Consider the following 26,133-nt stretch of genomic DNA (forward strand, 5'->3'; position numbering starts at 1 on the left):
TCTGTTCAGAATCGTCAATTCCATATGAATATTCAACTCAGAAAACATTAAGCATGCTGTACCTGTTTTTTAATACTGCCTTTCTGGCAGCTTATATGATCTAAACCAAAAAGTTAATCAAGGCTCAGAAAGCTAAAATATTCACAAACTTTGCATTCACGTGTTCTTCAGACACTTCAGGAATCAATATGTTCTACTAATTAAGTAAATAAAACTCAATATTTGCAATCAGGATTGTTAATAGAAAGTGGTAATGGTCAATTACAATTTATCGGAAAATTTGTTTATTACTCCATTGTCAGCATGAAGCCTTTAAGTATCAATACTCAGTTTAAAAGCTCATTATTTTAGGAAATCTACAAATAAGAAGACAACTGGATTGATAAAGTACATCTGAATGTATTTTAGTGGTATAACCTATAATGTTTGTGCAGCTACATTTGGTAACTTTCATACACTGCTATTTTCATACACTTAAAATTTCATTCTGTGACTTTAATGAGAAAACCTGTTTTAAGTTTACTACTTCCATGTCTTTTATATTCCTATACAGCACCTTCAAATTTTAAAATTCTCTGTCACAATACTACTCTACAGCTGTAAATAACTAGAAGTTTGATTTTCAAAAGCAAGAAAGAGAAGGCCTCTAGGTCCTTTAAGGAGTAAGCATTTCTCCTGTCTTTCCCAGACCCTGCTTTTGGCTTAATCCTCTCCCATACGTGTGAAGCAGATGCTGTTCATTCCTGCATACCAAAGAGGAGTTATAAAATCTTCTTCGTGTCCTGGGGTGCTGCTCAGTACTGAGAAAGTGCTCTCATTTTTTATTCTCTCATGCTGTGTTAGCATAAAACGAGGTTTAGTGGCTTTACTTCAGACATGACGCTAGCTGCCTGTTGGATTTCTTCCCAATTGCAGCTATGTCCCAGCAGATATTTCTTGCCACTCAGCAGTACAGCAGTGGGCAACTTAGGCTGTAAATTCATTTTGTCATGGCTTAGGAGGTGTACATTGTAATTCAACAGAAGAGCTATTTCACAGATAAACCATAACTGTAAGCAGATTTTGTTAGAAGCATCTCCTAAGGAAGGTAAGGAGTAGCACTGGTGCTTCTAACAGCTGCCCGGTGAAGAGATTTTGCTTCCTTAATCACTACCTTAAGGGGAAGGCAGCAGAGTTATTCTATCTAAACTAAACTACATCTACACTAGAGGGTTAGATATTTAAAGAGTAGACTGTGTATATTTGGATTAGATGCATTAAAAATGCATAATCACTACTTTGTATTTGTGATTTAAAATTTTCAAGTCTGGTACGTTACAAACCAGGTACCTCTTAGATGTCATGTAAATGTTCCATAGAAAATTAGGCATGGATGAGTATTTTAACCTAAGCGAAAATTAATGACCAAGCTTGTTTCTAGTTTCAGTCACCCTTGTTTATTTTTACTTCAGTAGCATATTTTTAGTTGCAATAAAGCAAAACTGTCAAGGCAATTTATGAAAAGCAGGAACACCTCAGTAATAATCTGATTCGTGAGAGCCTCTTGAAAAAATAATTTGCTTCATTTTAAAAGTACTATAAGTTGTGTGTAAAATGACACCAAAATGAATGACTATTTTCAGCAGGTAAAACTCTCTTCAGTAGTATTTGAAACACTTTTTCACTCTGCTTTTGTCAGAAAATATACAGTGTTATGGAAGGCATGAAATGGTACTGCTGCTGTCTATCAAGAAAAAGAACTTGTAAGAGTGTGCAAAGTTTCGACTTTGAAAAAAATGTCACATTGTTTGTGTGTTTGTGTAAAAAGAATAAATGATGTTAAGTAGCAAGGGATTTCTTCAGTCTCCTTCTGGATGTAAAACATTATGGGGCAAAAGAAAACGAATACTGGAAACCAAACAAATTTTGATCCAAGTAACTGGGGCAAGTAGTTGGGGCATTATTGGCAAAAATATCTGTTTAGAACTGCTATATATAGTGTAAATCTTAACAGTTGTCTAAGTACATGCCCACAAAAGACCATTGTGAAAACAGGCTCTGTGAAAACAGATTTGTGATTACTGATGTTTTTTGACAAAGTTTAATAAAAGTACAAATTATATATTTTATTTTGCACTGCTAACCAGACCTTTTTTTTTTTTTTAAACAATCATCATCTATCCCATTTTGTTATGCTTCAGAATTAGAAACCTGTCTTTGCATTTGAAACAACTGTTCACTATTAAGCAGAGGAATAAGATTCCTGTATTTCAATTTATTTAAACTGCTGGCTGTTATTAGATCTACTATCACCCTACATAACCAGTCAGAAGACTTTTCCAGATAAGTTTATAGGAAAGAGAATGCCGCATTGCCCATTTTTGACTATGCTTTTTTTGATACAGTTAAACTGCACCTAATAAGAAGTACAAGCACTAGAAGTTCATGATGAGGATCTGGCATTCAATAACATGGGGTATTTGGAATTGGTAGAATTGATTTTGATGTGGAAAAGAATTAAAATATTTAAAATAAACATCCCTCTAGAAGTACTTTACAGTTCTTAACCTTTTTTCATTAAATCTAAAGTTCCTAGTTATACTATGGGAAACTTCTTCTGACAACTGAGTGTATTATTTGGATTAATTTGGGGATTTAACACCAACAAACTTTATGCTGAATTTATCTTCTATTTGTAAATCAAGTCCCATCTTAAGTTAATTTCAAGGCTGATTATTTTTGGAACATTTTATGGCATAAATTATTCATTACATAGATTTATTATACTCGCTTGCCAGAAAAAAACAGAGACTGTGCCAACTCATTTTTATAGATATGGTACCTGGGGAGCAAATATGAAAATACAGTTGCCAATATTTCAGTCAAGTGATAAAATCTACAGTACACTGAAATTTCACCCTTTTTTGGACTATATTGATAGTAAAATTCATTCCTATTTCAAGGTTTGGCATTATTAAGTTCTCAAAACAGGGCCTAAGTGGTACAAGGACTTCTGCTAAATTCTCACACAGCTTTACAGATCTGGATAATTTTCTCTTGTTCAATCTAAAGGAAATCACTCCAGTGCCAACGTCTCACTACTTCTGACAAACCTAAAAAGACAACAGTGATTTCAAAGCAATCAAATATTTTCCAGTTGCTATATAAAAAAAAAAATCTTTCGCTACATTACACCCACAAAACCAACTCCAAATCTGATTTATGTAGCATTTTTCAACTCTACTCAAACAACTTTAAATTTTATAATCAAAAAAMCCTTTAATTCTATTGTCCTTACTCACCATATCAGAAAGTAGGTCATAATATGTACACTTACTAAAACTGAAAACAGATTTTACCTTTGCAAATGCGGTCACTGCATTATGCAATTTGTTGCACTACGCAATTTGTTATTTGGTAAACCACTCTGAAATTCTCCTAACTTAAGCCTGAAAAATGTTGCATAAAAATTGAACTTTTTTCTATTATATTATTTTCTGCTTGTATCAGCAAGCAGATTTTTCAGTAGTATCCTTTTCTCATTTTTTGAGTTGCAATGTTGTCTGCCATGGTGGCAGTACATGTACTTGTTTGGTGCATCCTCCAAAGAAGATGCCCTGATACAACAGAGTGCACTCAATATATATGGAGGAAGCCTAACCACAAGGGGATTAAGATTTAAAATTTCTATTTGTATTAAATTTGGTACTCAATTTGTGATAGTCCAGACTGCATTTTCTGGAGCAGGTTAAGCATCATACAACACTTAATGCTTTCAAAGTATAGTTTACAGTACAACCAGCTGCAGCTCTAAGAATTCAGCATTTTTGCACTTTAGGCCAAGGCACGCAAGCTGGGCAGCAGCAAACAAGGAGAAAAAGTTAATAACCCTTTGAAATTTTAATTTGTCCAGCATTCACAGGAGGTGTGGGTAAAATTCATTTTTCCAATCACAACTCAACTGCTTTAAGCATAAGGCCAATCTTCCTCTTTTTCTGTGTCTGAAATCATTACTTTTGTTTTCAAAACCTAAAGACAGTATTTTCTTCCAATATTCAACCCAAAACAATCCATTTCAGAAACCCCTAACAGCTAAACCAGATAAATCAGAGGTCCTATAGAAAAAAAAAAGAAAAAACAGCAACAAGTTAAGGCTGTACATTCACGCATATCCATAACAGAGCTTAAAGTTGTGCACACCACCTTGATTCTGGTATTTCCTAAATTTTGAGACCTTGACATCAGGATTTTTGCTCCTGCTGTTTCTTTTATTTAACATGGTTGTGTGAAAATATGTGATAAAGATGTTTCTTGAATTTTAGGAAAAGAAATAACAGAAAAATGAAACAGTACAAATCATGATGAGATTGACACTTGTATGATTCATTAGTAAAGCAGAAACTTCTATACTCCTCATAGGCCTTGTTAACCGCCTTCTTTATATTTTACTAGAATAAAATTCCACATACAAAAGGAATGAAATTCAACTCCTCTATTTTTTTTCTTTTTTCCAACCAAATTAAGAGATTTGAAATAAATTATTAGGTATTTTAATGATTCTCCTTATTTCTCAAAGATCATTTCCAACATTATCTTCAATATTTTAATATAGTGTCCAATTACATTTGCTTATTCACTGTGTAAAAGCAGGATATGCTCAAACAAATGACTCTACTTGGCTAACAGGACATAAGAAAAACTCCATGATTGCTTTCCACCACAAAAGGTGTATAAAAAATATTATTTGCCAGGGCTGGTGTCTCATGGATTTGCAGTTCCAGAAATTATTTCTGGAGGGGTTTAGATGAGAATTCTATGCATATACACATGACAATTTATATCCACTGAAAAAGTGCAATATTGTAAAAAGATGAAATAAAAGCGAACTAAACAGAAGTCTACAGGCAAAGCAGCTGATCTTGCAGTAATCAAATAATGACCTGACATGTACACACTGCAGATTTTTGCAAAATAGATTGTACACAAAGATGAACAGATAGAAACCTAACCAGCACAGTGATTATAGCTAATATGATATATGTTTAAACTTTTTGCTGCCTTGGTTCTTTGCAAAATTTTAAAATTGGAGGAAGTACTTTACACAGTACTTTTTAAAAGGAAGGCAATAGAAAAGAACCCTGAATAGCCACATCTAATATTTACAGGAGGATCTTTATAGCAGAAAATGAATAGATGGACAGATCACATTTATTCCTACTGAATATTACCACATCATGATATTGAATGATTTGGTCTGTATTTTATTTTTATTAAATTCAATTAAAATAAGGTTCTATATAACAAATCTTCTGAGTATTGTTATGTCAAGTTATCAGGAAATTTCTGATTTAGAGCGGTAAGGTTTGGCAATACTGAAAGTGCAGAATATTCCTTTTGCAGGGTAGGTAGATAATGTTAACGAAATGGCTACCTTATAGGTTTACTTCAGCTTTCATGTGATATAACAAAATCTACAGTGTTTTTGAGATGAGAAAGCTTGTCAGACCTTAGTAGTGAGCATCACCCATTCCATAAATGTGACGGCTAGTAGGGCATGAGGGCAACAGCAGAGAAACTGTTGCCCTCATGCCCTACAGCAAAGTCAGTCTGTCTATTATCTGACAGGCAGGGTAATATGGGAATATGTTACACTGGTGGAAAAACTAAGTTGCTGGAGAGTCCTGTGATTAGTATGAGCCAAAAGGAAGAAGCATCTCCAGTGCTTATGATAGGTAACAATTTAAAGCATATGTTTATTACTGCTGCATTACATCCTTTGTACTGCTGATACCTGCAGGTGTTTAGTAAAATCTGAAAGAAAATCACATTATTTGTTAAGTCAGCAATAAGCAACTTTTCCTGAACTCCTAAAATTGAAAAACATAATTAGAAATAAAACTCATTGAATATACCATAGTATGCTATGTATGCATTGTAATCTCTCTCTCCATTGAAACAGCGTAATTTACTTATCAATTTTTTTCAAGGTTCAACACAGCTACAGAAGATATGGTTGGGGAATTTTAAAATCTACACTAAAATGGTGATCTAAATTGGATCAAAGCAGACGAACAAAGTTGAAGAAATGAAAACTACACAACAAAAATTGGATTTAGTGTGTGACGGAGAGATGGAAAATGCTGGTAGCTCAGGCTTGCAATTCACCCATAGATCAGTTAGACTGCAGCAAACAATGACATTTTCTGTACAGTTCTCCTCCTCCCAGCTCTACAGACCCATTGGAAAGACTACTCCTTCTAGCCTGGGGGGGCACAGAAAAAGCCTTATCGTATCAGAGCTCTTTCTGCCTGTGAAAATCTGAGCAAAGTAGTGGGTACATAACATTCAATTAGAAAGCCATATAGAAAATTGAGATTGAAAATGATTAAATATATAAACAAAGCTCTAAGCTTTTTAGAAATATATTCACGTTAAGGATGGCTTGCAAGTAGTTTAGTTAACTAAGACTATCTTACTTGAATTTGTAACACAATATAAAATAAAACTAAAAAAATCTAAATAAAAAAGATCTTTTTGAAACATGGACAGCAATACAGCTTTTTCAGAGAATTTTCTTTGCATAGCTTTGTGAAAAAGCTATATCAAAGTGACTAAAGAAAACCACAAGGAGTCCCCATAAGACAGTTTTTCAGTATCCATCAGATTCATCACATTCTCACTCAAATACAGATCAAATTGCCTTTATTTCTAAGTGCAATAAGGACTTTAGATATACTCATTAAAAATTCTCTATGAATTAAAATTAGAAACAATAACAAACTTCTCTTAATTTTGTATTAATTCCTAGCATAATACAGTACATATCATGATTCTAACCGATAAACTTGATTTACTTCTCAAAACCTTGTGTTTTTCAACAGGCACCTTAAAACTAACATATTCCCTGCAGTAAATGAGTCAACCATACTTAATTTACATGCTAAAGTATTTGAAAAAAATTTATCTAGTATGTAGTGTGCCAGCTTCCTGGAAAAAAAAATTAGAAATTGCAAAAACTATCTTTGATTCTGTTTATGCAGAAAAAGCTGAGATGGAAGATTTTTACTAATGTTATAAAGAAGCTCTTTTAGTTGAAACAAGTGAAAGAAATTAAATAACAATTTTAATTCACTCTTGGACCATCCATTGTATGTAAGTGGTACTGAAGAAAGATTGTTTGATGTTCAAACTGCAGTGGACAGCTAATTTCCGATGTCTATCTCCACATCTCCTTACAAAAGAACAAACTGATTAATCCCCAGGTGAAACTCAGTACCATGTTGTTCCAGTTGCTCAGGGACACTAGCAAGTCAAAAAAAGTCAAAAAATTATACTTCTGTCTGGACTTTTTGTATCTTCCATTCTTAAAAGCCATATCATGAAAGAGCAAATAGCCAAGTCTGCTAACAGGTACCTTATGACAGCCTGTGCCTCTGCATAGCCTGTGACCCTGCATATCCAAATACTGAGTCACTTTCTTGCTAGCTGAAAAATTCTGCCAAATACCAAGAAAGTAACAGAAAAGCCTGTAAAATTTTGAAGACTTTTAGAATGCTCTATTCTTTTAGCAGTGATATATCAGTTGAATTTTTTAAATCCAATTTTAAAAATCAAGTGGAAAGTGTCTCTTCAGAGGTTACAGTGATGATAGAAAAGAATGTCAGTACTAAGCAAGCTTTTGGGCAGAAAAACAAAGAATCAAAAACTTTATTTCTTTGATCGGTCAGTACTACAGAAGCAGACAATTACTTTTAATATTATTAAAGAAAGTTAATCTCTGTCAAAAGTTTACCTCTAATTTTAAAATGTTGTCCTTGGTCAAGTTATCCCAAACAACATAAAGTTGTTTGGTATACACCCTTCACAAGTCTCCTCCAGTCAAAAAAAAATCCAAACAACCCCCCGCCCCCCAAAAAAAAGAACAGATGCACTCTTCCAAATCATTTTCAGTCATATTGAAAAAGACATATTTTCTATTTTCATCCTTTGAGGTTTCTGCTCTGTATTATTCCTAAAATATTATCACTTGTCAATAAAGTTGTCAATCCCAATATAGCATCTTTAATCTTTTTTTCTGAGGGAGAACATTTTACTGTGAAAATATTTAAATGATAAAATGATAAAATTCTCTTTATTGATTAAGAATATTCCCATTTTGCATACAGTTTGTTTTTAACCTGTTCTGCAGAGGATCTGAAATCATAACCTTATGCTTTCACTGTGGTTTTCAGAGCAGAGCAATGCAGAGCATTCCAACAAAAACTTCAGATGGTTAGTAAGACTGCTAAAACCAAAATACCCCAACTATTTGCACCGGATGAATTAACTTACTTTGGAGGATGTAGAGTCGCATTCCTGACAAATCCATCCATAGCCAGTCTGCTTGGGAGACTTTTTCAAGGGAGGGTCTAGACAGCCAAAATGGTAGCAGAGTTTGCATTCATCGCATCTGCAAAAGGAAAAATACAAATTATATTATTTAGACAGAGCTTCCCTGCAACTCTCACGCAAGATTTCCTGATCCATTATCATGGCACAGAATGCACATTTTCTGAAAGAGATATTTTCAAGAAAACACATTTCAGGTAGGTTCTGTCTTATTTGGAATATTCTGATGCAAACACTAATGAATCCCCTTTGTGATGCATATCTTATATATGCATGATTGTATATAAATGACATTATTTAACAGACTTACAAATTAAAGAAAAAATGGATAACGAGCAACTCACATTTTAAGATACTTCAAGGTTACCTTTTAGAATGTTTTCAGAAATTTCTTTAATTTTTTTTTTAAGATAATGACAATATTCATTTTTCAGTTTCAAGATGAATGTTTTACACATTCACTTTTTCAAGGCAAATCTTGCACAATGTTTTCTGATATATCCACTAATTCAAGTATAATTTACATCTATGAATTGTATTTTTTAAAACTATGACTATGTGGTTGATAAATGCACAGAATATTTTCTGAATTCTCTTTCAATTTACTGGGTAGGGGCATTCACTTAAAAGCATTTCATTGTCATCTTGCACTTATAAAAACTGCCCTCTGTACACACAATAGTTTTCTGTTTTATTAATAAACCTTTCATTAGTGTTTTGTACTACATTTGGTCCACATATGAAGCTCGAAATATATATCATACTATTCTTTGCTCACACATTCTTAATGCACTGGCATTGAAGATATGCTGCAGTAAAGCAAGTACTTCATGAAAGGGGTTTTAAATTAGACAGTACAAAAATATGCTCAAAAGGAGAAAAAGATTTTAATATATCTTATTGAACTTGCTATCTTCTTCACTTTATTTGCATATCCCCCTGTATTCTTTTGTGTGAAAAAGAAAGCTTTTTTCAAATTTAATTTTGTCAGGTTCTCTTCATTTAATGTCCTTAAGGTCTGAATTAAAGCTTCATGAATTAAAGCCAATAAAAATAATCCAAAAATAGGAAATAAAGTACATGTTTAAAGATTAAAATCTTTAAGAAATCCCCTGCACTTTCACTCTCTGCTTCCCTTGACACTCATTTTCCTCTGCAAAATGCACAAACAAAAAATTCTCCGAAAATTGCAACAAGAACATAGCATGGCCATCATCAGATCAAGAATAGAGAAATATCATTTATCAACAGAACACAGGGTGCATCACAGAGAGGATTCAACCAACAGAGCATATAGCTATATTTTAAAAGAATAAAATCTTCATGTGATTTTTCTCCCAAGACTAATCTTCATAAAAAGAACTAACCGCTTCGTCAACATGATTGTTTAACCAGAGTAAACACTTGTGGCCTTGCTGTCAAGGCTATGCATGCTAGGTAGGTCCCCTGTTTTCAGCAGTTACACATAACCCATGAGCACTGGTAAGGGCACTGCATGTTTACGTACTGTCTTCTGTCAAGCAGATATTCAAAGCAGTAATGAGAGCTTACCAGTGTGCAAGATTGGCCTGATATGGTTTTGGTATTTTTAAAAAATGGGATATACCATATTACAAACTATATCTTCATGAATATTTTGTAACAACACAACCTAATTCCAGCACAAAGAGAAACACTTCAAAAGGGAAACCATACTTTTCAGTTTTTAAAGACACAGAAGTTCTAGTGCAGAAATACATTACTTATAATTAGAAATCTAAGCAGTTTTATTTCTTGTGAAAGGCATACTAAAATAATAAAAAGGTTGAGAGTGGGAGATGAGACAGGTTACACTCCCACACCCTGTCACCTGGTTCTGTTAACAGTGTGTGTGACCTTCAGCAAATGATTAAACTTCCTTTGAGCCTCAATGTTCTCATCTGTAAAGGAATATAATCATACTAACCTATTTCTATACCTAGAATCTTATTCCACAAATAAGCACTTGCAGGGCGTATCAGAAATCCCTTTTTGTAAACTACCTGGGACCCTCTAAGCAACACATGATATGGGATAACACTATTTTTGACTGATTTAGTACATTTTCAAAGTATTATGCTTAATCYTAAAATCTACATCTGACTTCAAAGTGTTAATTCAGATTGTATTCAGCTGTGGTTTTTCTAAGGTGATTGTCTATAAAAAGAAACATTTACACATTCAACAAAAACTGCTTCCTCTTCAGAATTACACTTTGCTATCTCTTCCTACATCTTCTTCATTTTGTACCTGGAATGTGCTACGTTCTGCTTGCACCTTCAGCCACGTTTCAGAAGCACGCTGATGAGGTCAGCAAAGGTTGGGTTGAAAAAACCAGATCATGAAACTAAATACAGGTCTTGAGGCCCCATTCCAAAGCTGAATGTTTACAATATTTAAATTAAAAATTAATAACAACTAAAGTCTGTTTAGTTTAGCAGAACAAAAACAGCACTTTCCTGGAACAAATTAAAGGAATCTAGATGAAAGTTTTCAGATACTGATACTTTCTAACTGCATCTGCACAGCTGAGAAAAGCCAAATAATAGAAGCATACCATCACATATCAAAAATATTAAAAGTTGCATATCTGTAAAAGTAAGACTATCCCAAAGTTTCTGAAACATTTCCTTCATACTATTTTTTATTAGAGTACAAATTCTGGATAGTGGAACATAACTCCACAAATTCCATGAGCATGATGCTGGGAGAAAGGTGATGAATACATGCAGTAGTACCTTGGCTAAAGATGATGCTTTTAGCCCCACATTCTGACGACAGGCCGATAGCATTCCTATGAAAGTTAAGGAAAGTCTGGCCATGACTTTTTATTTCAGCAGCACTGGACACAAGCAGCTATGATTCAGAGCACGTTGCTGGTGCACACACCCATAAAAAAAATGCAGGACTCAAACATAAGTATTTCACAGCTGCACCAGCTGTTTGGCAACTCTGTTGTCTGATGAGACTGAATTATGACAGAAAGCGAAGCTTACATTTCAGTACACAAAACAAGATTGTTATGCATAAACACAGTCACAGTTTAACTAATTCAGAAAGAAAACCTTACACCTAGGTTAAAATGGCATTGGTAAAGTGAGATTATTAAGTCCTTAGGCATATATTATTAGGAGCATTCCTTTGTCTAGCAACATGAGATGATAGAAAATGCACTGTCAGATTCGGTAAATAAGAAACCAACACAAAATAAAAGAATACTTTCAAACTTAATTATCGAGTGAAATTGCTGGGTCATGAAAGGTGTTGTGCTCACAGTCTTAGTCTTTCACTAAAGGTACTCACAGATCAGTCACAATACGGACTTTGACAGCACAAAGGATCCACACTGCACTGTCATTAACAAATATCATCCATTTCCAACCTGAAGATGGTTAAATAGTCCAAGTTAAACTATTGTGCTTGAAAAAAAAAAAAAAAAGACACAAGGGAAAAACCCAACCTCTCTGCTCACTTCATTTTAAAAATTCAGTTCAAAACCTTCTGGATTCAAGGTCACATCTTCAAAACTGTCCTTAAACTAGCGAATGTTTTATCTTACTATTATTTGTGGATAACTATGGGTTAACTACATGATCTCTGAATGTGATTAAGTGCACAGCCATGTTCAGTGGCCTGGCCTAATAGCTATACCCAAAACTCTGCAAAAATAAAAACAGAGATTCACATAAAGGTAAGCTAAACTTACCTCCTAAATTATCTTTAACTGACAGGTAATTGCTTACTATCAATGCTTTTAACAAGTTTGAAAGCACCTTATATATCAAAATTAGAAAATGCTGGGCTCCTCGTTCCAGCAATTAATGAAGATAGATATATGCTCACCGTATTTAGAGAAAATGGAGTGAGAAGAAGAAAGGTGAATTCAGAAGTAATGTTTAAAAAGTAAATAATAATGGAAGAAAACATTTTTTATTTATAAAAATATCGAATGAAGGTCAGCTACATCTTCATGGCAAGGCTTGATTAGGCATTTCCATACCTGAAACCTGTCTGCTTTGTTCTTTAATGAATTGATCTCCATCTGCTCATCCTCTTGGATTTATTTTTTTTTTTAGCAGTACAGCCAGCTGTGCTCAAGCCCTACATAACTCTGCATTTTCCTGTTCATAATTAACTAATTATGTTCTAATCAATACTGTAGATACTGATTTTACAATGTAAATAAGATAAATGAGATAATGGCTGGGGTCAATCTCATTTTATTTACAAAGTCCAGCACACATCCAATTCATTACCTTGCATCTACCTGCAAAGGAGGGAATCTTATCAATTGGCCTTCAGAAGTCATTACGTTAGCACTAGGGAAAAAGACCTGTGCTTTTATAAAGGAACAGTGAATGCAGAATATGCCCATCACTGGCACGTTTGTAAGTCACTAGTTAATATCATGTAAAAAATCACAAAAAGCTGACTCAGACAGAGTGAAGAAACCTATTTTGCATTCACAAGACAGCAGCACCCATCTATAGCCATAAAAGTAATTACCTACATGTCCCTGAAACACAACATTAATAAGCTAATCTTTAAATACAACTTCACAAATACTCTTCAGAGATTACAGAAAATCTCTCACTTATGTACACATCACTGCACACTGTCTACGGTGTCAGGCTAAAAGGTATCATGTTGAACAAAATACAAAATTGCAAAATATATACACTACTCCCTATCAATCACAATGGCTTAGAAAAAAATCTATTTTAACAGAAAAAGGACATTAAACTTTGATACACTATCAACCAATCATCATCACCATTAGAGATCCCTGTCACACAAGCCTGACTCTGGCAAACTTCCAAGTAAATTAATCCAGAACTTCTAAACTCACAGAGAACTAAACTGGGATGGGGGCTCACTCAAACCCCATTAATTCAGAAYGGCAACACGATGGCTATTCCAACATCTGTGTGGGTTAGACTCTACTGATGAGCATCTTTTCTTGGTGGCTTGTTCTGGACCCCATTTCTGATTACAGGCTCTTAACACGCGAGGAACAGATGCTGCTTCTCAGGCACAGGACTCTCTCCTCTTAATCCCTCAGGGGCCAACAGTGTTGGACCACTCTGAAACCGTAAACAGCTGGAGAAGTGCACAAGGAGCTAATTTTAGATTGCAGCACATTCTTGGGTTCAGAAAAACAATTTAAAAACAGCTAAGGCAGTTTAAGCCATAGTCATCATTTTGTTTCCCGTTACTGGTTGCCTGATAGAATTGATGAAAAGGATCATGTAAGCACTCCCCAATACAAAGTAAGCTGATGTAGCTCAAGCAAATTTAAACCGTAAAATCTAAGATGACTGACTTTGTGCTGAAAYAGGAGAGGAGTGCTCCTTTGATACCTTAACTGTAGCTGGACCAAGGGAAAGATAACTTCTGGTGGATAGCAATGAATACTATGAGTTGGGGAATAACATCAACTATTACAAGTAATGTCAAAGTCGTCACTTTCCTGTCCCTTTGTTTAAAAAAGAAAATTAATCAAAAAACTAATAGGGATATAACTGCAGATTAGTATACCAACTGCATTGCTACGCTGTCTAAAAAGTATGCTTATTTGCCTCACTAAGAGGAGACAACATAATAGTACTTTTCCATTACGGACTGTTTTGACGTTCTTCTTTTTAGCCTTCGCTTCTGACATCTCTTGAAACAAAGTGAAAATATTTTAAATCTTCACACCTTACACTGCCCTTCTACATCAAAACTGTTCAATTCTGCTTCATGGATTCCAATGGAAATTGCTTTCATTTTGCTGTGTTTTGTACTTGGCCTATGACATACAAGTGTGATATGACCCTGTATTTAGACACCAATTTAAAAGTCTAAAATAAAAATTAAAAGGTCTAGATCCTTACCACATTTTGTCTTTCAGACTCATCAGGCAGAACATTGTCAAGTTTAGCAACAGAGAAATTTATGATTAAGTGTAAAATGGAAAAGGCTGGTTTTCTATTTCCTGTTTTTAACGCCTCAGTCGGTAAGTATGACAGATGAAAATGGATGATCAAGGTGTTTTGCAGTTTCTGTCTTAAAAAATCATTAGCACCAGTGTAATTTAAAACACTCCCCTTACACAGGTCAATCAAGCTTTTAGGTGATTTCAGCATCAGGCATCAGGGATTGGTTCCAGCACTAAAATTCTGAGGTGAATGTACATACATTCAATACTGAATATTAAACATGACATGGCCTAATGATACAGCCTCTTCAAACACTGGAACAGGTTATCCTGAGAGGCTGTCTCTCTACTCCCAAAGATATTCAACTAATTTTAAAGTTAGATCTAACTTTGTAGTCAGCCCTGCTTTGAGTGGCAGGTTGGAACAGATGTCCTCCAGAGGTCACTTCCAGCCTAAGTTGTTCTGGGATTCTAACATTTTCATTTGTTTGTTTTAAAGTAAAGTAAATACTCTTTCTGGGAAGAATAATACTTATGGCACAAACAAAGTAATCCAGATTAAAAGCCACATTCAAATTTCCATTGTGCTAAGTACAATGCAAGCATAAAGTCCCTGACTGCCACAGTTTATAATGTTAGATGGGAGAGTAGACTCTCTCTCTCTTCTGCTCTGCATGGAAGACTGAGGGACAGAGCTAATACTGAAAGGTGAAAGAAGCAGGATGATTATTACATTCTAGTTTTTAATACCTCTCTATGAGAAATATATTGCTACCTATTACTGATGAAGACAGTATACGGGCAAGACAGACACGTGACTTAATAGAGCAGGACAGGCTTTCTCACTCTCAGCTAAAAATGGATTCAGGATGATGCACCTATATGGTTTCAGATGTGGGAAACTGAACTTATTAATGGTTATTTTACTTATATTTCTGTCCAATATTAATAAAATAACCATCTTTTCTCTTTAGCATACAATAATCCTATGCAAAAACCTTCATTCACTTTGAGGATCTACGCTATACTTTTCAGCATCTGCTACGTGAAATAAGTTTTAAAATAATCCTGTATTTAGCACCAGTTACCATACGTAACAGCATGAATTGCTATGCCTCTGACCTTTAGGAAGAAGTTCTATTTTAAGCAAAAAGATTAAACAAAACATTCTGCCTACAAATTCAAAAGTAAAAAAACACTTAACGTGGCTTCTATTCCCTCCCATCATTATGTCATCTGAATATCTAATACTTCATTTTAACAAAATTGACAAATACTGTCAATCATTTATAACACAATCGAGTAAAAGAAAGTGTTCATCCAGCGATGTCCATGTAGGCAAATTTATTATGCAAAATCCCAAACTGCCACTTCTCCCACCTATTTTTATCCATACTTTTTAACACTTAAAAGAAAAAACAAAACAAAACAAAAAAAACAAAAAAACCTTTAACACTGACTGCCTATGGGTAAGAAAAGATTCTGAACTAGCTATTCTGAACTTGCTTCATGCAACATTTCCATATAATCCAGATTTTTTCTGAATGGCCAGCAATTTATCTGTTTCATGAAACTTAGTTTGCATGTACAAAATGAATTATGCAAATACTATGAAGAAACATTCTTTACTATACCTACTAGTAAACAGCTTCCTTTCAGCAAGAAGTGCTCACTTCTCTCACTCTCATGGTATTTCATAAACTATAAAACACATAGCTTTGACAAACTATTTTGTAAAATTCATCAAGTGTCCATATACAGGAGTGGAATACAGTGATGTAAACTGTATGCCAGATGTATTTATTTTTGTTTATATTGTACAACTAGCGCATAGAACTTGTATTTACTGTATTTAACTTCAAATAAAGTATTTCTTTGAAGACCATGCCTCCAAGCCACATACTAATATAAAAATGCTACACAAAGAGCAGCCCCCAAAAAGATGCAAAACGTTTTCTTTCTTGGGAAACACAGGAAATTCTGAAAGGATTAGGATAGCCATCATTAACAAACTGAAAAAATGTGTTAACTTTAAGAAAGGTATTAGCAAAAGCTGCATTATTTTTCCTGAAGTACATTCTAGTCCTAATACATTATTGCAGCTATGGTGTCATTCACAGGTGTTCAGACTACTAAACTTAATGGTGTATTCTTTGTGAACTACTACAAATGTCCCTCACATATTGAAGAGTGTCATCAAACTTCTTTCAAAAGGTGAAATATCCACTGTTCTCATTTGGCTTTCCAGAAAGAGAGGCAAATGACATAATACATCATATGAAGGAGAGAGAAAGACTGAAAACTAAACTAATACCTAACATCATAGGAAAGTGCAAAGGAAAGAAAAAAAAAGCTTTTTAAAAAAAGCTGTATTGGAGAATGATCATACAAAACAGAGCAAGAAACCATCTTAGGAAACAAGACATGCCCAAGGGAGTATCAACAATATTCAGACAGTTTTTAACACACATTAGTCTGTCCTTAAAAGCCTCAGGTGACAGAGATTGCTCAGCTTTCCTAACAATCTCATCTAGCACAATTATTGTTAGGAAAAAAACTTTCTATTGCCTATCCGAAATCAGCTCGCTACAAAATAAGACTTATCTTTGGTCTAACCAGATTCAAAGAACAGCTTCTTTTTTGTTTCTCCTTCTTTGAAGCAACTTCTCTTTTCATCATCTTTCTATGAATTTAGATTGGTTTGAAGACATGGATTCTCCAAAGTAAAGAAAGCCAACTATTTTAACCCTTATGCTTCAGTTATGTTTCCTGCAGTCTTCTCACCACTCCTTTGGCTTTCTTTGGAATCTCTCTACATGTTTCTTGAACAATGGTGCCTATACGTGGACAGAATACACTAGCTGAGGCTTTTCCAAAGCTGAGGTATAAAACAGAAGGATTATTTTTATGATATTAAATGGGACACCTCTTTTTGTACATCTCAGTTACAATCAGTTCGATTCATGATCATTTTGTGATATACCCAGTCCTCCATAACTTTTTTTGAAGATGGATATCTCCTAACTAGTATCATAATCATCCACTAAACATAGTAATTTGCCTTTCCCTTTTCTGCATTACATTTTTTTTTTCCTGGAAGCTTTCCTAAAACTTCATTTTTAATTCTACCATCGTAGTCCCTCACATCATACTGGTGTCACCTCCAAATGTAACCAAGCTTTTTATTCCAGCAGCTAACACACTAAATCAAAAGTTAATAAAAATATAATATTGAATCCAGAACAGATCTGAGTGGAACCCAGTGAGTGAAACATCATTCCAATTTGACAGTGAAACCATGATAACTAGTCTGCTTTTCTAATCAGCTCTACGCATATTTTTTTACTGTAGTTTGATTAACRTATTTCCCTAGCTTACTTAGCAGAATGTCACACGAAAAATATTTTAGAAGTCTTACGAGAGTCAAGATATCTTACATTTTTCATTTCTCTCCCACTCATAATGCCTACACTATGCTAGCTAATAACTGACCATAAATCACAGTGCATATTGTTTTCTAGACTTATTTCTTTTTTAATTCTGCATTATGTACAGGCACTGTTTTTCTTATTAGCACAATGTCCGGATGTAACTTTTTAGTGTACTTTAGAATTCTGGACAAATGATTACTAAACTCAGTCTTTTTTTCTAAAATGGATTCATGTATTCTTAAAAACTGATTTACTGAATGAATAACTATTTCCTAGTGCACGTTTCTTTACTTTAGAGGCCTCTTTGTGTGCCTTGCCAATACAGAACAGTAAGCATTTATGAGACAGTTTAGACAAAAATCTTACTCTGGTATCGTCCCTCCCCCTTTTTAAAATAAAACGACGTGTTAGACATCAGGTCAATTTTATTTAATATAATATCCAAACATGAAATGCCCTAGTAAGATATGACTTGTAGGTAAGTATACACAAATCTGTATATTTCTGCTATTATTTATTACAGCATATAGTTTCTTTCTTGATTTAAGGTTAAAAAATACTTTCAAATGGAAACGTGCCTTGACAGATGACAAAACCCATCATATCTCAAGAAATTCAAAGATTATACGTTGTAAAGTTACAAGTGTGATTGCACTTGAGCAGAATTTCTCCAAGCAAGATGAAACGATGAAGATGTCAATATACTGCTACTGGAGATTTAAGAACTGGATCAGTACTGCTGGTAGATCAAAATACTATCTCTGCATCTACCAGGATATATATGGACGAAGATGAAGATCTCAGCTGTCATGCTGTGTGATCATTTCTTCATTCCCTTCCCAACTTACATAACAATTTCATATTTATGTTATGAGGAAATAAGGTTGTCCTGAACAGTGCCAGAGAAGTAAGCCAAATCAAACAATGTCTGCATATACTCATTTTTCTTTTTCTTAATAGTGATCCAGAAATCAATATAAAGTTGTATTCACTCAAATGTCCACGTTAAAAACAATTAGTTCATACTAATAAGCACAAAATCAATTCTTCCGTGGCAAATCTATTACTTCAGAATAGTAAGTCTCAAGTGTTTTACAAGTCTCTTATTATCAGAGTACTGAACATTTTTATAGGAAACAATCCTTTTCACATTAAGTTCTATGTACAACACGGTGTTTTATATAGAAATGTTCTTATTAAACTGTGTATAAGCAGAGCAGGAGGCTGACGGCAAACCATTGCTTATTTCATTCAATATCACCACACGCACAATATTTAAGTCCCACAGGCTTCCGTCACTCTTCAGTGAATCCAAGTATTGCATAACATCATTTGCCAAGGAAGCACAGGGGAAAAAGACATTAACTTAATAGGACAATTCTGACAAGACATTTATCCGGGATTTTTCAACAATGCACACACGATATGTTCCTGATTAGTGCAAAAAAAATGCAGGCAAATTAACTACCTTGTCAGTCCACATAACAAACCAATCAATTACATTCTATCCAAGCCTGACAAGTAAACTCAACTTTTTGTCATAAGAAGCTTATGGTAGAGACAGGATAGCTGTTCTCCTTTACTTTAGGTACTCTATTGAGAGCTTTATCCACATTTTAAAATCATATTTATAAAAGAGGTTTCCAGGATTGCCTCCGAGGATGAGTTGTGGCAGAGTTGTGTCTCATGAAGGATATCTACACAGTAAAGTGATAAGAAAAAAATATTAACATTGAAAGATCATAGCAGCTCTGCTCTGTCTTATGAAACATTTTAACACCACACTAGGTTCAAGCAACTTGTATGGTCAGATCCAAATAGTACAAGACATACCAAACTTCGAAGATCTCTACGTGTCAAAACATAAAACTGAGCTGTGTTAAGTATAGCAGCCTTTTGACTTTTTGCTCAATAAAGCTCAAAGAACAAAGGCAGTCCATCTCAAGATAGATAAAAGATAACTTCCTTTTTTTTTTTGTTTTAATCATAAAAGCAACAACTTAACACAAGTAGGCTCAATCATCATACAAGCTTGTGTTTCACTCGTTTTGAAACCCTCACAGAGGTAGCCATGGAATTGACCACACAACGAGCAGAAACAACATGTGTACTGTGTTACAGCTTAAAACTGTGTTTGTTTTTACAGAATAGATTTCAAAAAAAAAAAGAGAGACAGGACTTATGAAGTATTAAGTGATGGATTTTTTTTTCCAAAATTCAGCTTGCTATTTCACTACACAGAATGCTTTAGTCGTTTCTAAAACAATGTCTTTATTCAAGTCTTCACAGCATTCGCCAAGAGATGTTTACATGTTCTTCCTTTCCTCCTCGTACTTCTTGCCTTTTAACACCTTCACAACTTATGTACTAAACTATTTTCAAGGATGTATTTTTTGTTTTTTGAAATAAATACAATTTTAAAGTGCTTCACTCTCCACATTTGATCTCTTTAAAACTGCCTCCTATATAGGAAATTAATGCAAAAAAGTTTTTTTTTAATGCAAAAAAGATTGTTTTGTGAGATTGTCAGTGGAAAAAAAATCAGCACTGCCTTTGAGCTGTGCTGGCATATCAAATATACATCAGTTTTCAAAGACAGACCTACATAAAGCCTACGCTGCACTTTTAATTTTCCGCTTTGAAATTTATTAAAGTAGAATTGTAAATAAAGAGAAATTCTAAACTACTGTCATACTTTCCTAAAATAAAAAAATTACAGTTTGAAGTACAGCAGCTACAGTATTGCCACTTGTTCCAACAGTTCCTGCTATATTACATTTAATTTTGAGTGTAAGGATCCACAAAGGGCCATGAAGGAAGCAGTGTATGTAAATCTGTTTCAGTTCTCCTTTCATTTCTGTCTTGGAACATGATTAAATTTTTTAAAATCAGGTGTACCAAACTGCAGTGATACTACATCTATGCCAGTATTTTCTCCCCCCAAGAAAATAGAACAAAAGCTGAGTTGTAGATCAGAAATAACTTTTACCAGCCATCTCAGGACAATTCCCTCCCTACAGCTAGTACAACTGGTCTTGTTCTGATCACCTCAGTGTGCATGAGGCTCCATGAGGGGTTGCATCAGCTCTCTCGTGATTCAAGAAAGCCCAAGATTTTTGTGCCTTCTCTATCCTTTCAATAATACGAGTAGCTGCAAATGTACCATCTGAGTGAGGTCAGTGGAGTGTGATGGGCTACAACCTACCTGGGCTAGTAAGGGATATTTGAGCAAATACAATAAATTAAATTTTAACAATAAGCTCACAAATCCAAAAGCACTGAAAGCCAAACAAGGTTCACAGTGGAGACTTCTAACTATAGAGCAAACCCAAGAACCTCTTTTTGGTAGTACTTTTTAGATAACATTGCAGAAACAGAGGCACGGAATAGGAACTAGGAACAGCCTATACCTATACAAGTGACTTCTATAATACTTCTTTAGAATGTCAGATATTTTTAAGCAAATTATAATATTTACTAATATTTTAAAGGAAATTTACTTTTGAATTGGTTAGACAATTTTTCCATTTGTATTATTTTTAAAATTTGACTTGATACCATTTATTTTTACAAATTTGGGATTATCTTCACCCCTCTCACCTCCAAAGTACTATTTAGTAAAAAACCCCAAACCACTAATTACTTCTACATACAGTTTAAACCAGCAACAGACTGCTGAAAAGAGAAGACAAAGGAATATAAATGGATAAATACAACAGCCTTCTCTAGCTTGTAAACCATAAACTCAACTGATAACTGATTACTGATTTTGGGAAACTATGTACTAACATTTCTTCCCGGACTTCTTACACTAACTTCCTTTCTCCAGTTCTGTTCTCATCTTTTGATTTTTATCATCCGTACCTTTCACTTCCCAACGCTCTCCGACCCAAGAACTGGTCCCATTACAATGCATGTTTAAAAACTTCCTTGCACTTATTAAATTACAATCAAATCCACTATAAAGGTTTTACATTAAAACTGAGTCACCTATATTTCCATTCTAATTTCTACTGACTGCAGTACCCAGAGATGTCTGGAATACCTGAAATTGCATTTCCACCCTTAGTTGGGAAAAGGATTTACCCAGAACAAAAATTTAAAATAAACAGTGGACAAAAGTGAACAGCTTTCCTATCTTTCCTATCAGTAGATGGAACAACCAGCAGCTAGAAAAAAGCATCATAAGTAGTGAGGTGTTTTCAACAATGAGGTTTTCAATTGTATTATTTTCTCCTCTAGAAGAATTGTTGTTCTCTGCTGGCTCTTCTTTACTATGAGGCACTTTCCTTCAAGTTCTAGTATAAGAGGAAGAAAAAACACCTCAACCTTTCTCACTCTGCCCCTAATCACACATGGACACATCTCCTCCCTCTTCCTCAGTTTAGTAAATAATATGTCGTGGGGGTCCTTGTGCAAATTTCCTTTTGAAAGGAATTTATAGCACAAGAAACTCACAAATTATTTTGGTATTTTGCAACAGAATTGCCAAAGACCCTCTTCATTTGTGTAACAGCTATTGAAAAGTGACTGCAAACAAATACAATGTTTATGTTAGCAGGTTTGATCCTTGTTCCTTTTTAGCCATTTTCATACTTGCTTTCCTCACTGTAAATACCTCCTAGGAGGAGAACCATGTTTTTGGTTGCTAACTGGACACCAGTAAAATACATTTGTATAATGTATGCTCAGTTTATCTTCAAAGGTTTGAAGGAAGGTAAACTGCTTCAACATACCTTATAAATTCTAAAACATTAGGACTCACACACCTTCTAACTTTGTAAAGCCTGCAGAGGTATTTGAGCAGGTTGGGGTAGTGGAGAAATGTTTACTCTGATGAGATAAGGTAGTAATGAAAGACAGGGAAAATGGAGCTTTTCAACTACAGTAGAAATGCTGACAAAGACTAAGTATCCTTTTGGAAGGCAAAGAACAAACCCACCGAAGGGAATAAAAGTCATATGCGTGGTTTTTTTTTTTTTTTTTTTTTAATTCAGGCTACTTAAGGCACACCTCTTGATCTCAGGAGTTAATGTGTACCTACAGCTCCATTAAGTGGATGTGTTACAGGTTTCAGAATTCTATTTGCTAATACATATGTTGATCAGACCAGAAAAAAGTCCATCCACAGCACAGAATGACACAGTAGCTAAGGTATTGCTAGAATAGAAAAGCTTTGCTTCATGCTAGTAATGGCCACCCTGGAGTATAAATACTGACCTTGAGAGGTGGTCACTGCATAAACATGTTGACTGAGGTAAACAAAGACAACTAACAGTAGTCTTGACTTACAGAAATCTGTGCTCTGAACACTRGCATGTCCACTTTAAAATAAGTGAAGCATACATTTTCAAACTTTCAAAGCCTCGAACAAACTACATATCCTATACAAAAGGTTAAATAAAATATTGGTATCAGATATGTGAAATGACTTCCTTCGGTATTAGAAGTGTCGTTTTCCTTCATTCTGCAATGTTTTTATGAATACAAACTTCAGAGAACCAACACACAGAGCGAGGAAAAAAAAAATCAGTCAATACACTACACTCAATACTCTACATGAAACCCAGGTTTCTCTTTTAAGAGACTGCATTTACAGACCTTGTCACAACAAGGTCCTTGACGTTATCAAAGCAATCTCAAGATACTTTAATCATTGGCAAAACTCAGTAACCTGACAAGACAAATTTGGGCCAGGAAGATTTCAGTAACTTGAAAGGAAGGTTATTGACTGATGTAATTTCATTTGGACGTGACTGAATCCAATTGATCTGTTTTTTGCAATGCATATCTTCCTTCTGCAGCTGTCTCTATCTGATCCAGTGTGYAAGTGCAAGGAGTGACTATCCCTTTCCACTCAAAGCAAAACTCCTCCTTCCTCCTGCAATTATTTAGAATGAGCATGTGAGAGCATTTAAGATTAATCTCTGCGCTCACTGTAAGAAAAAAAAAAAGTACTCAACTGAACACTAAATCAGGAATTTGTCCAAATCTGGTGATTGCTAGCATATTAAGTAGTTATAAAAACAAATAGTAGAATATACGCTTTTTTGTATTATATACCAAAATACTGAGTTAGGGCTTGCACAATATGAGGTCATATGATAGTACAAAGTTAATTCTCAATCCTGAGTAAATCTACACTGAGCAATCTACACTGAAACAAACTGTACATATTTTCAGTTGAGTACTTAAGTGCATCCAAAAGAGAAAACTGCTTGGCATGCAATGAACGTAATAATTTGTAAACACAGATATGATACATACAATATTAAATCTTCCTATACAAGTTTAGTTTACAATACTTTTAACAGAAAAGAGGTCTATTGGTAGAAACTTCACAATTAAAGTTAAACAGAATAAACTTTGAGGAAAAAAAATCATGGTCAAGATAAGGAGTGAGCAAAGCCTTTAGTGGAAATGAATGGGCCACCATTCCCAGATCCGGTCCACATACTTTGGTGCAGTACTAAACCTAAGATACCTTGGTTATGTTTCATCAGAGGCAAGGGGAACACAGACTGGCTCTGATGTGCACCTCAGAGTGGTTTATGTGCATAAATGCATTCTTTAATCAAGATACTTTCTCCAAAGTTTGGTACAACTCTTTCAACTCATTTCTTCTTAAGGTAAATTTAAAATGTTTACTTTCTTTTGCACTGCAAAAACTTATGAATTCTGATATCTCATCTCAAAGACAAATCACTTTACTTTCAGACTAGGCCAAACTACTCATCTCTAAGTAATCTAGAGGGATCCATGACTAAACTCACAAATACATCGGTTGCAGTTTTCTTCTTGTTTTCAAAGATGTAACAAATGAGAAAATGCCTTTGTTGCAGTTTCCATGGTAATAATAAAATATCTAAAAATCTAGCTCACAATTCAACTCCTGTATGTTGCAATATAGCATAAAACTGTTTTTTTCCCCCCAATACTATAATCACTATCAAATCAGGATTTAACTTCTGTCATTTTCTTTCTTTCAGGAGGTGATACTTTTCAGCTACTTGGATAATTGAATGATTAAGAATGATAAAATCAATGATGAATCAATATCTGAAACAGGATGTGACAATAGATGTTGCTAAAAACTTGTAGCTGGCAGGTCATCTCTTTTAAAAAGTACAAAACACAGAATTTCACAGAATGTTTCTCTGTTAACTGAATGACTGAAGACTGCAATATAGATTCTAAATGTATGTCCTAAAAGCTGCTTTAAAAAGGTGTTGGTTCAAAAAGAAATGGAGCCTTTTACAAAACAGAATTTTATATTTACAAAAATATTCATAAATACTAAACTGATTTTCAATCTCTTTTTTTAATGATTGTGATCTTCCTCAAATACTGTGACACAGAGCAAATTTATCACTGTAACAGTAGTATAATTAAGCCAAGAGTAACCATGTGGTAATGTCAGTAGGATAAGATACAATTAAAATTGTCTTGAAACAGTGGAATTCACAAGCTTACAGCACCCTCTCAAAAATAATGACTTTACCACAYGCTCAGTTCTTCTTCAGTTTCTATATTATCTTGGTTCTGAAAGTCAACAGATGGGAAATTTCATTAAAGACATATCTTCTGACAGCAAAGTTTCATATTATGTTCAATTATTTCACGCAACAAGATGGATTTAACACGCAAAAAAGTCAAACCAACAAAACAAAAAGCAAAGGCAATGTAGGCACTGAAATTCAAAAAGCTATTTTACCTATGTAAGTACACAAAAATTTGATTTACAGACTGTCTTAATTTTGAATTATCTAAATGTTGATCTTGTAAATCAAAACTTTGTATTTCTTAAACAACTGAAATATCTTTTTCAAAAGATTTGATGAAAGGGTATTCTGATCTCCTACTTAAGTAAATTTATGATTGGAAAAATAAAACTGCTTCACAGGAAAGCCAGCTGGTATATACTCCTCACACCAGTTGGGTTTTATTTTTCCCTTTCTTTTTGTTTCGAGTTCAGGAAGATGGGATGAAATGAAACAAATAGTTAAGACAACATTTGCACTGCAGAGGTAACTTGGCGGTTACTCACTCATTTGATACTATCCGTGCACACAAAACATGTTTGACAAATTAAAAATGGCTAGCTGGCTTAGAGACCAAAACCTGTAAGCYTCCCTCTGATAATCTAATTAATTAACAATGAAAATGGGGCTAAAAATCAACTGAGCTCTGGTAGTCCTTCAGTGCCTTCCCAACTTTTTGTATCCCAGAAGATAATACAAGTTCTGTCGCAATTCATTTTGTATGTCTCTAACCTATGTATTTTAATGTTATAAGAGTTTTGTTATAAGAGTTATACTATCTATAGTAGCAGGAACATTCAACGCTGCTCTGAAGCAGCCTGCTGTCTAGACATGCCTGCAGAAACATTTGCAGAAA

The 26,133-nt window shown here is 34.3% G+C and overlaps 1 protein-coding gene across 9 annotated transcripts in view; it reads right to left on the reverse strand.

Moving 5' to 3' along the window:
* Positions 1 to 26,133, reverse strand: part of PHF14 (PHD finger protein 14) — a 172,125-nt gene that overhangs the window by 47,190 nt on the left and 98,802 nt on the right. For 8 of the 9 annotated variants that reach the window (XM_026077876.1, XM_026077871.1, XM_026077875.1 and 5 more), the window contains one exon: positions 8,311 to 8,428. In XM_026077876.1, coding sequence (XP_025933661.1) covers positions 8,311 to 8,428 — 118 coding nt within the window. Of the gene's footprint in view, positions 1 to 8,310; positions 8,429 to 18,160; positions 19,434 to 26,133 lie in introns of those variants that run through there. The other variant, XM_026077881.1, reaches the window with a different exon arrangement.

Source organism: Apteryx rowi, unplaced genomic scaffold, assembly GCF_003343035.1.
Source record: "Apteryx rowi isolate R43461 unplaced genomic scaffold, aptRow1 scaffold_465, whole genome shotgun sequence".
Classification (NCBI taxonomy): Eukaryota; Metazoa; Chordata; class Aves; order Apterygiformes; family Apterygidae; genus Apteryx; species Apteryx rowi.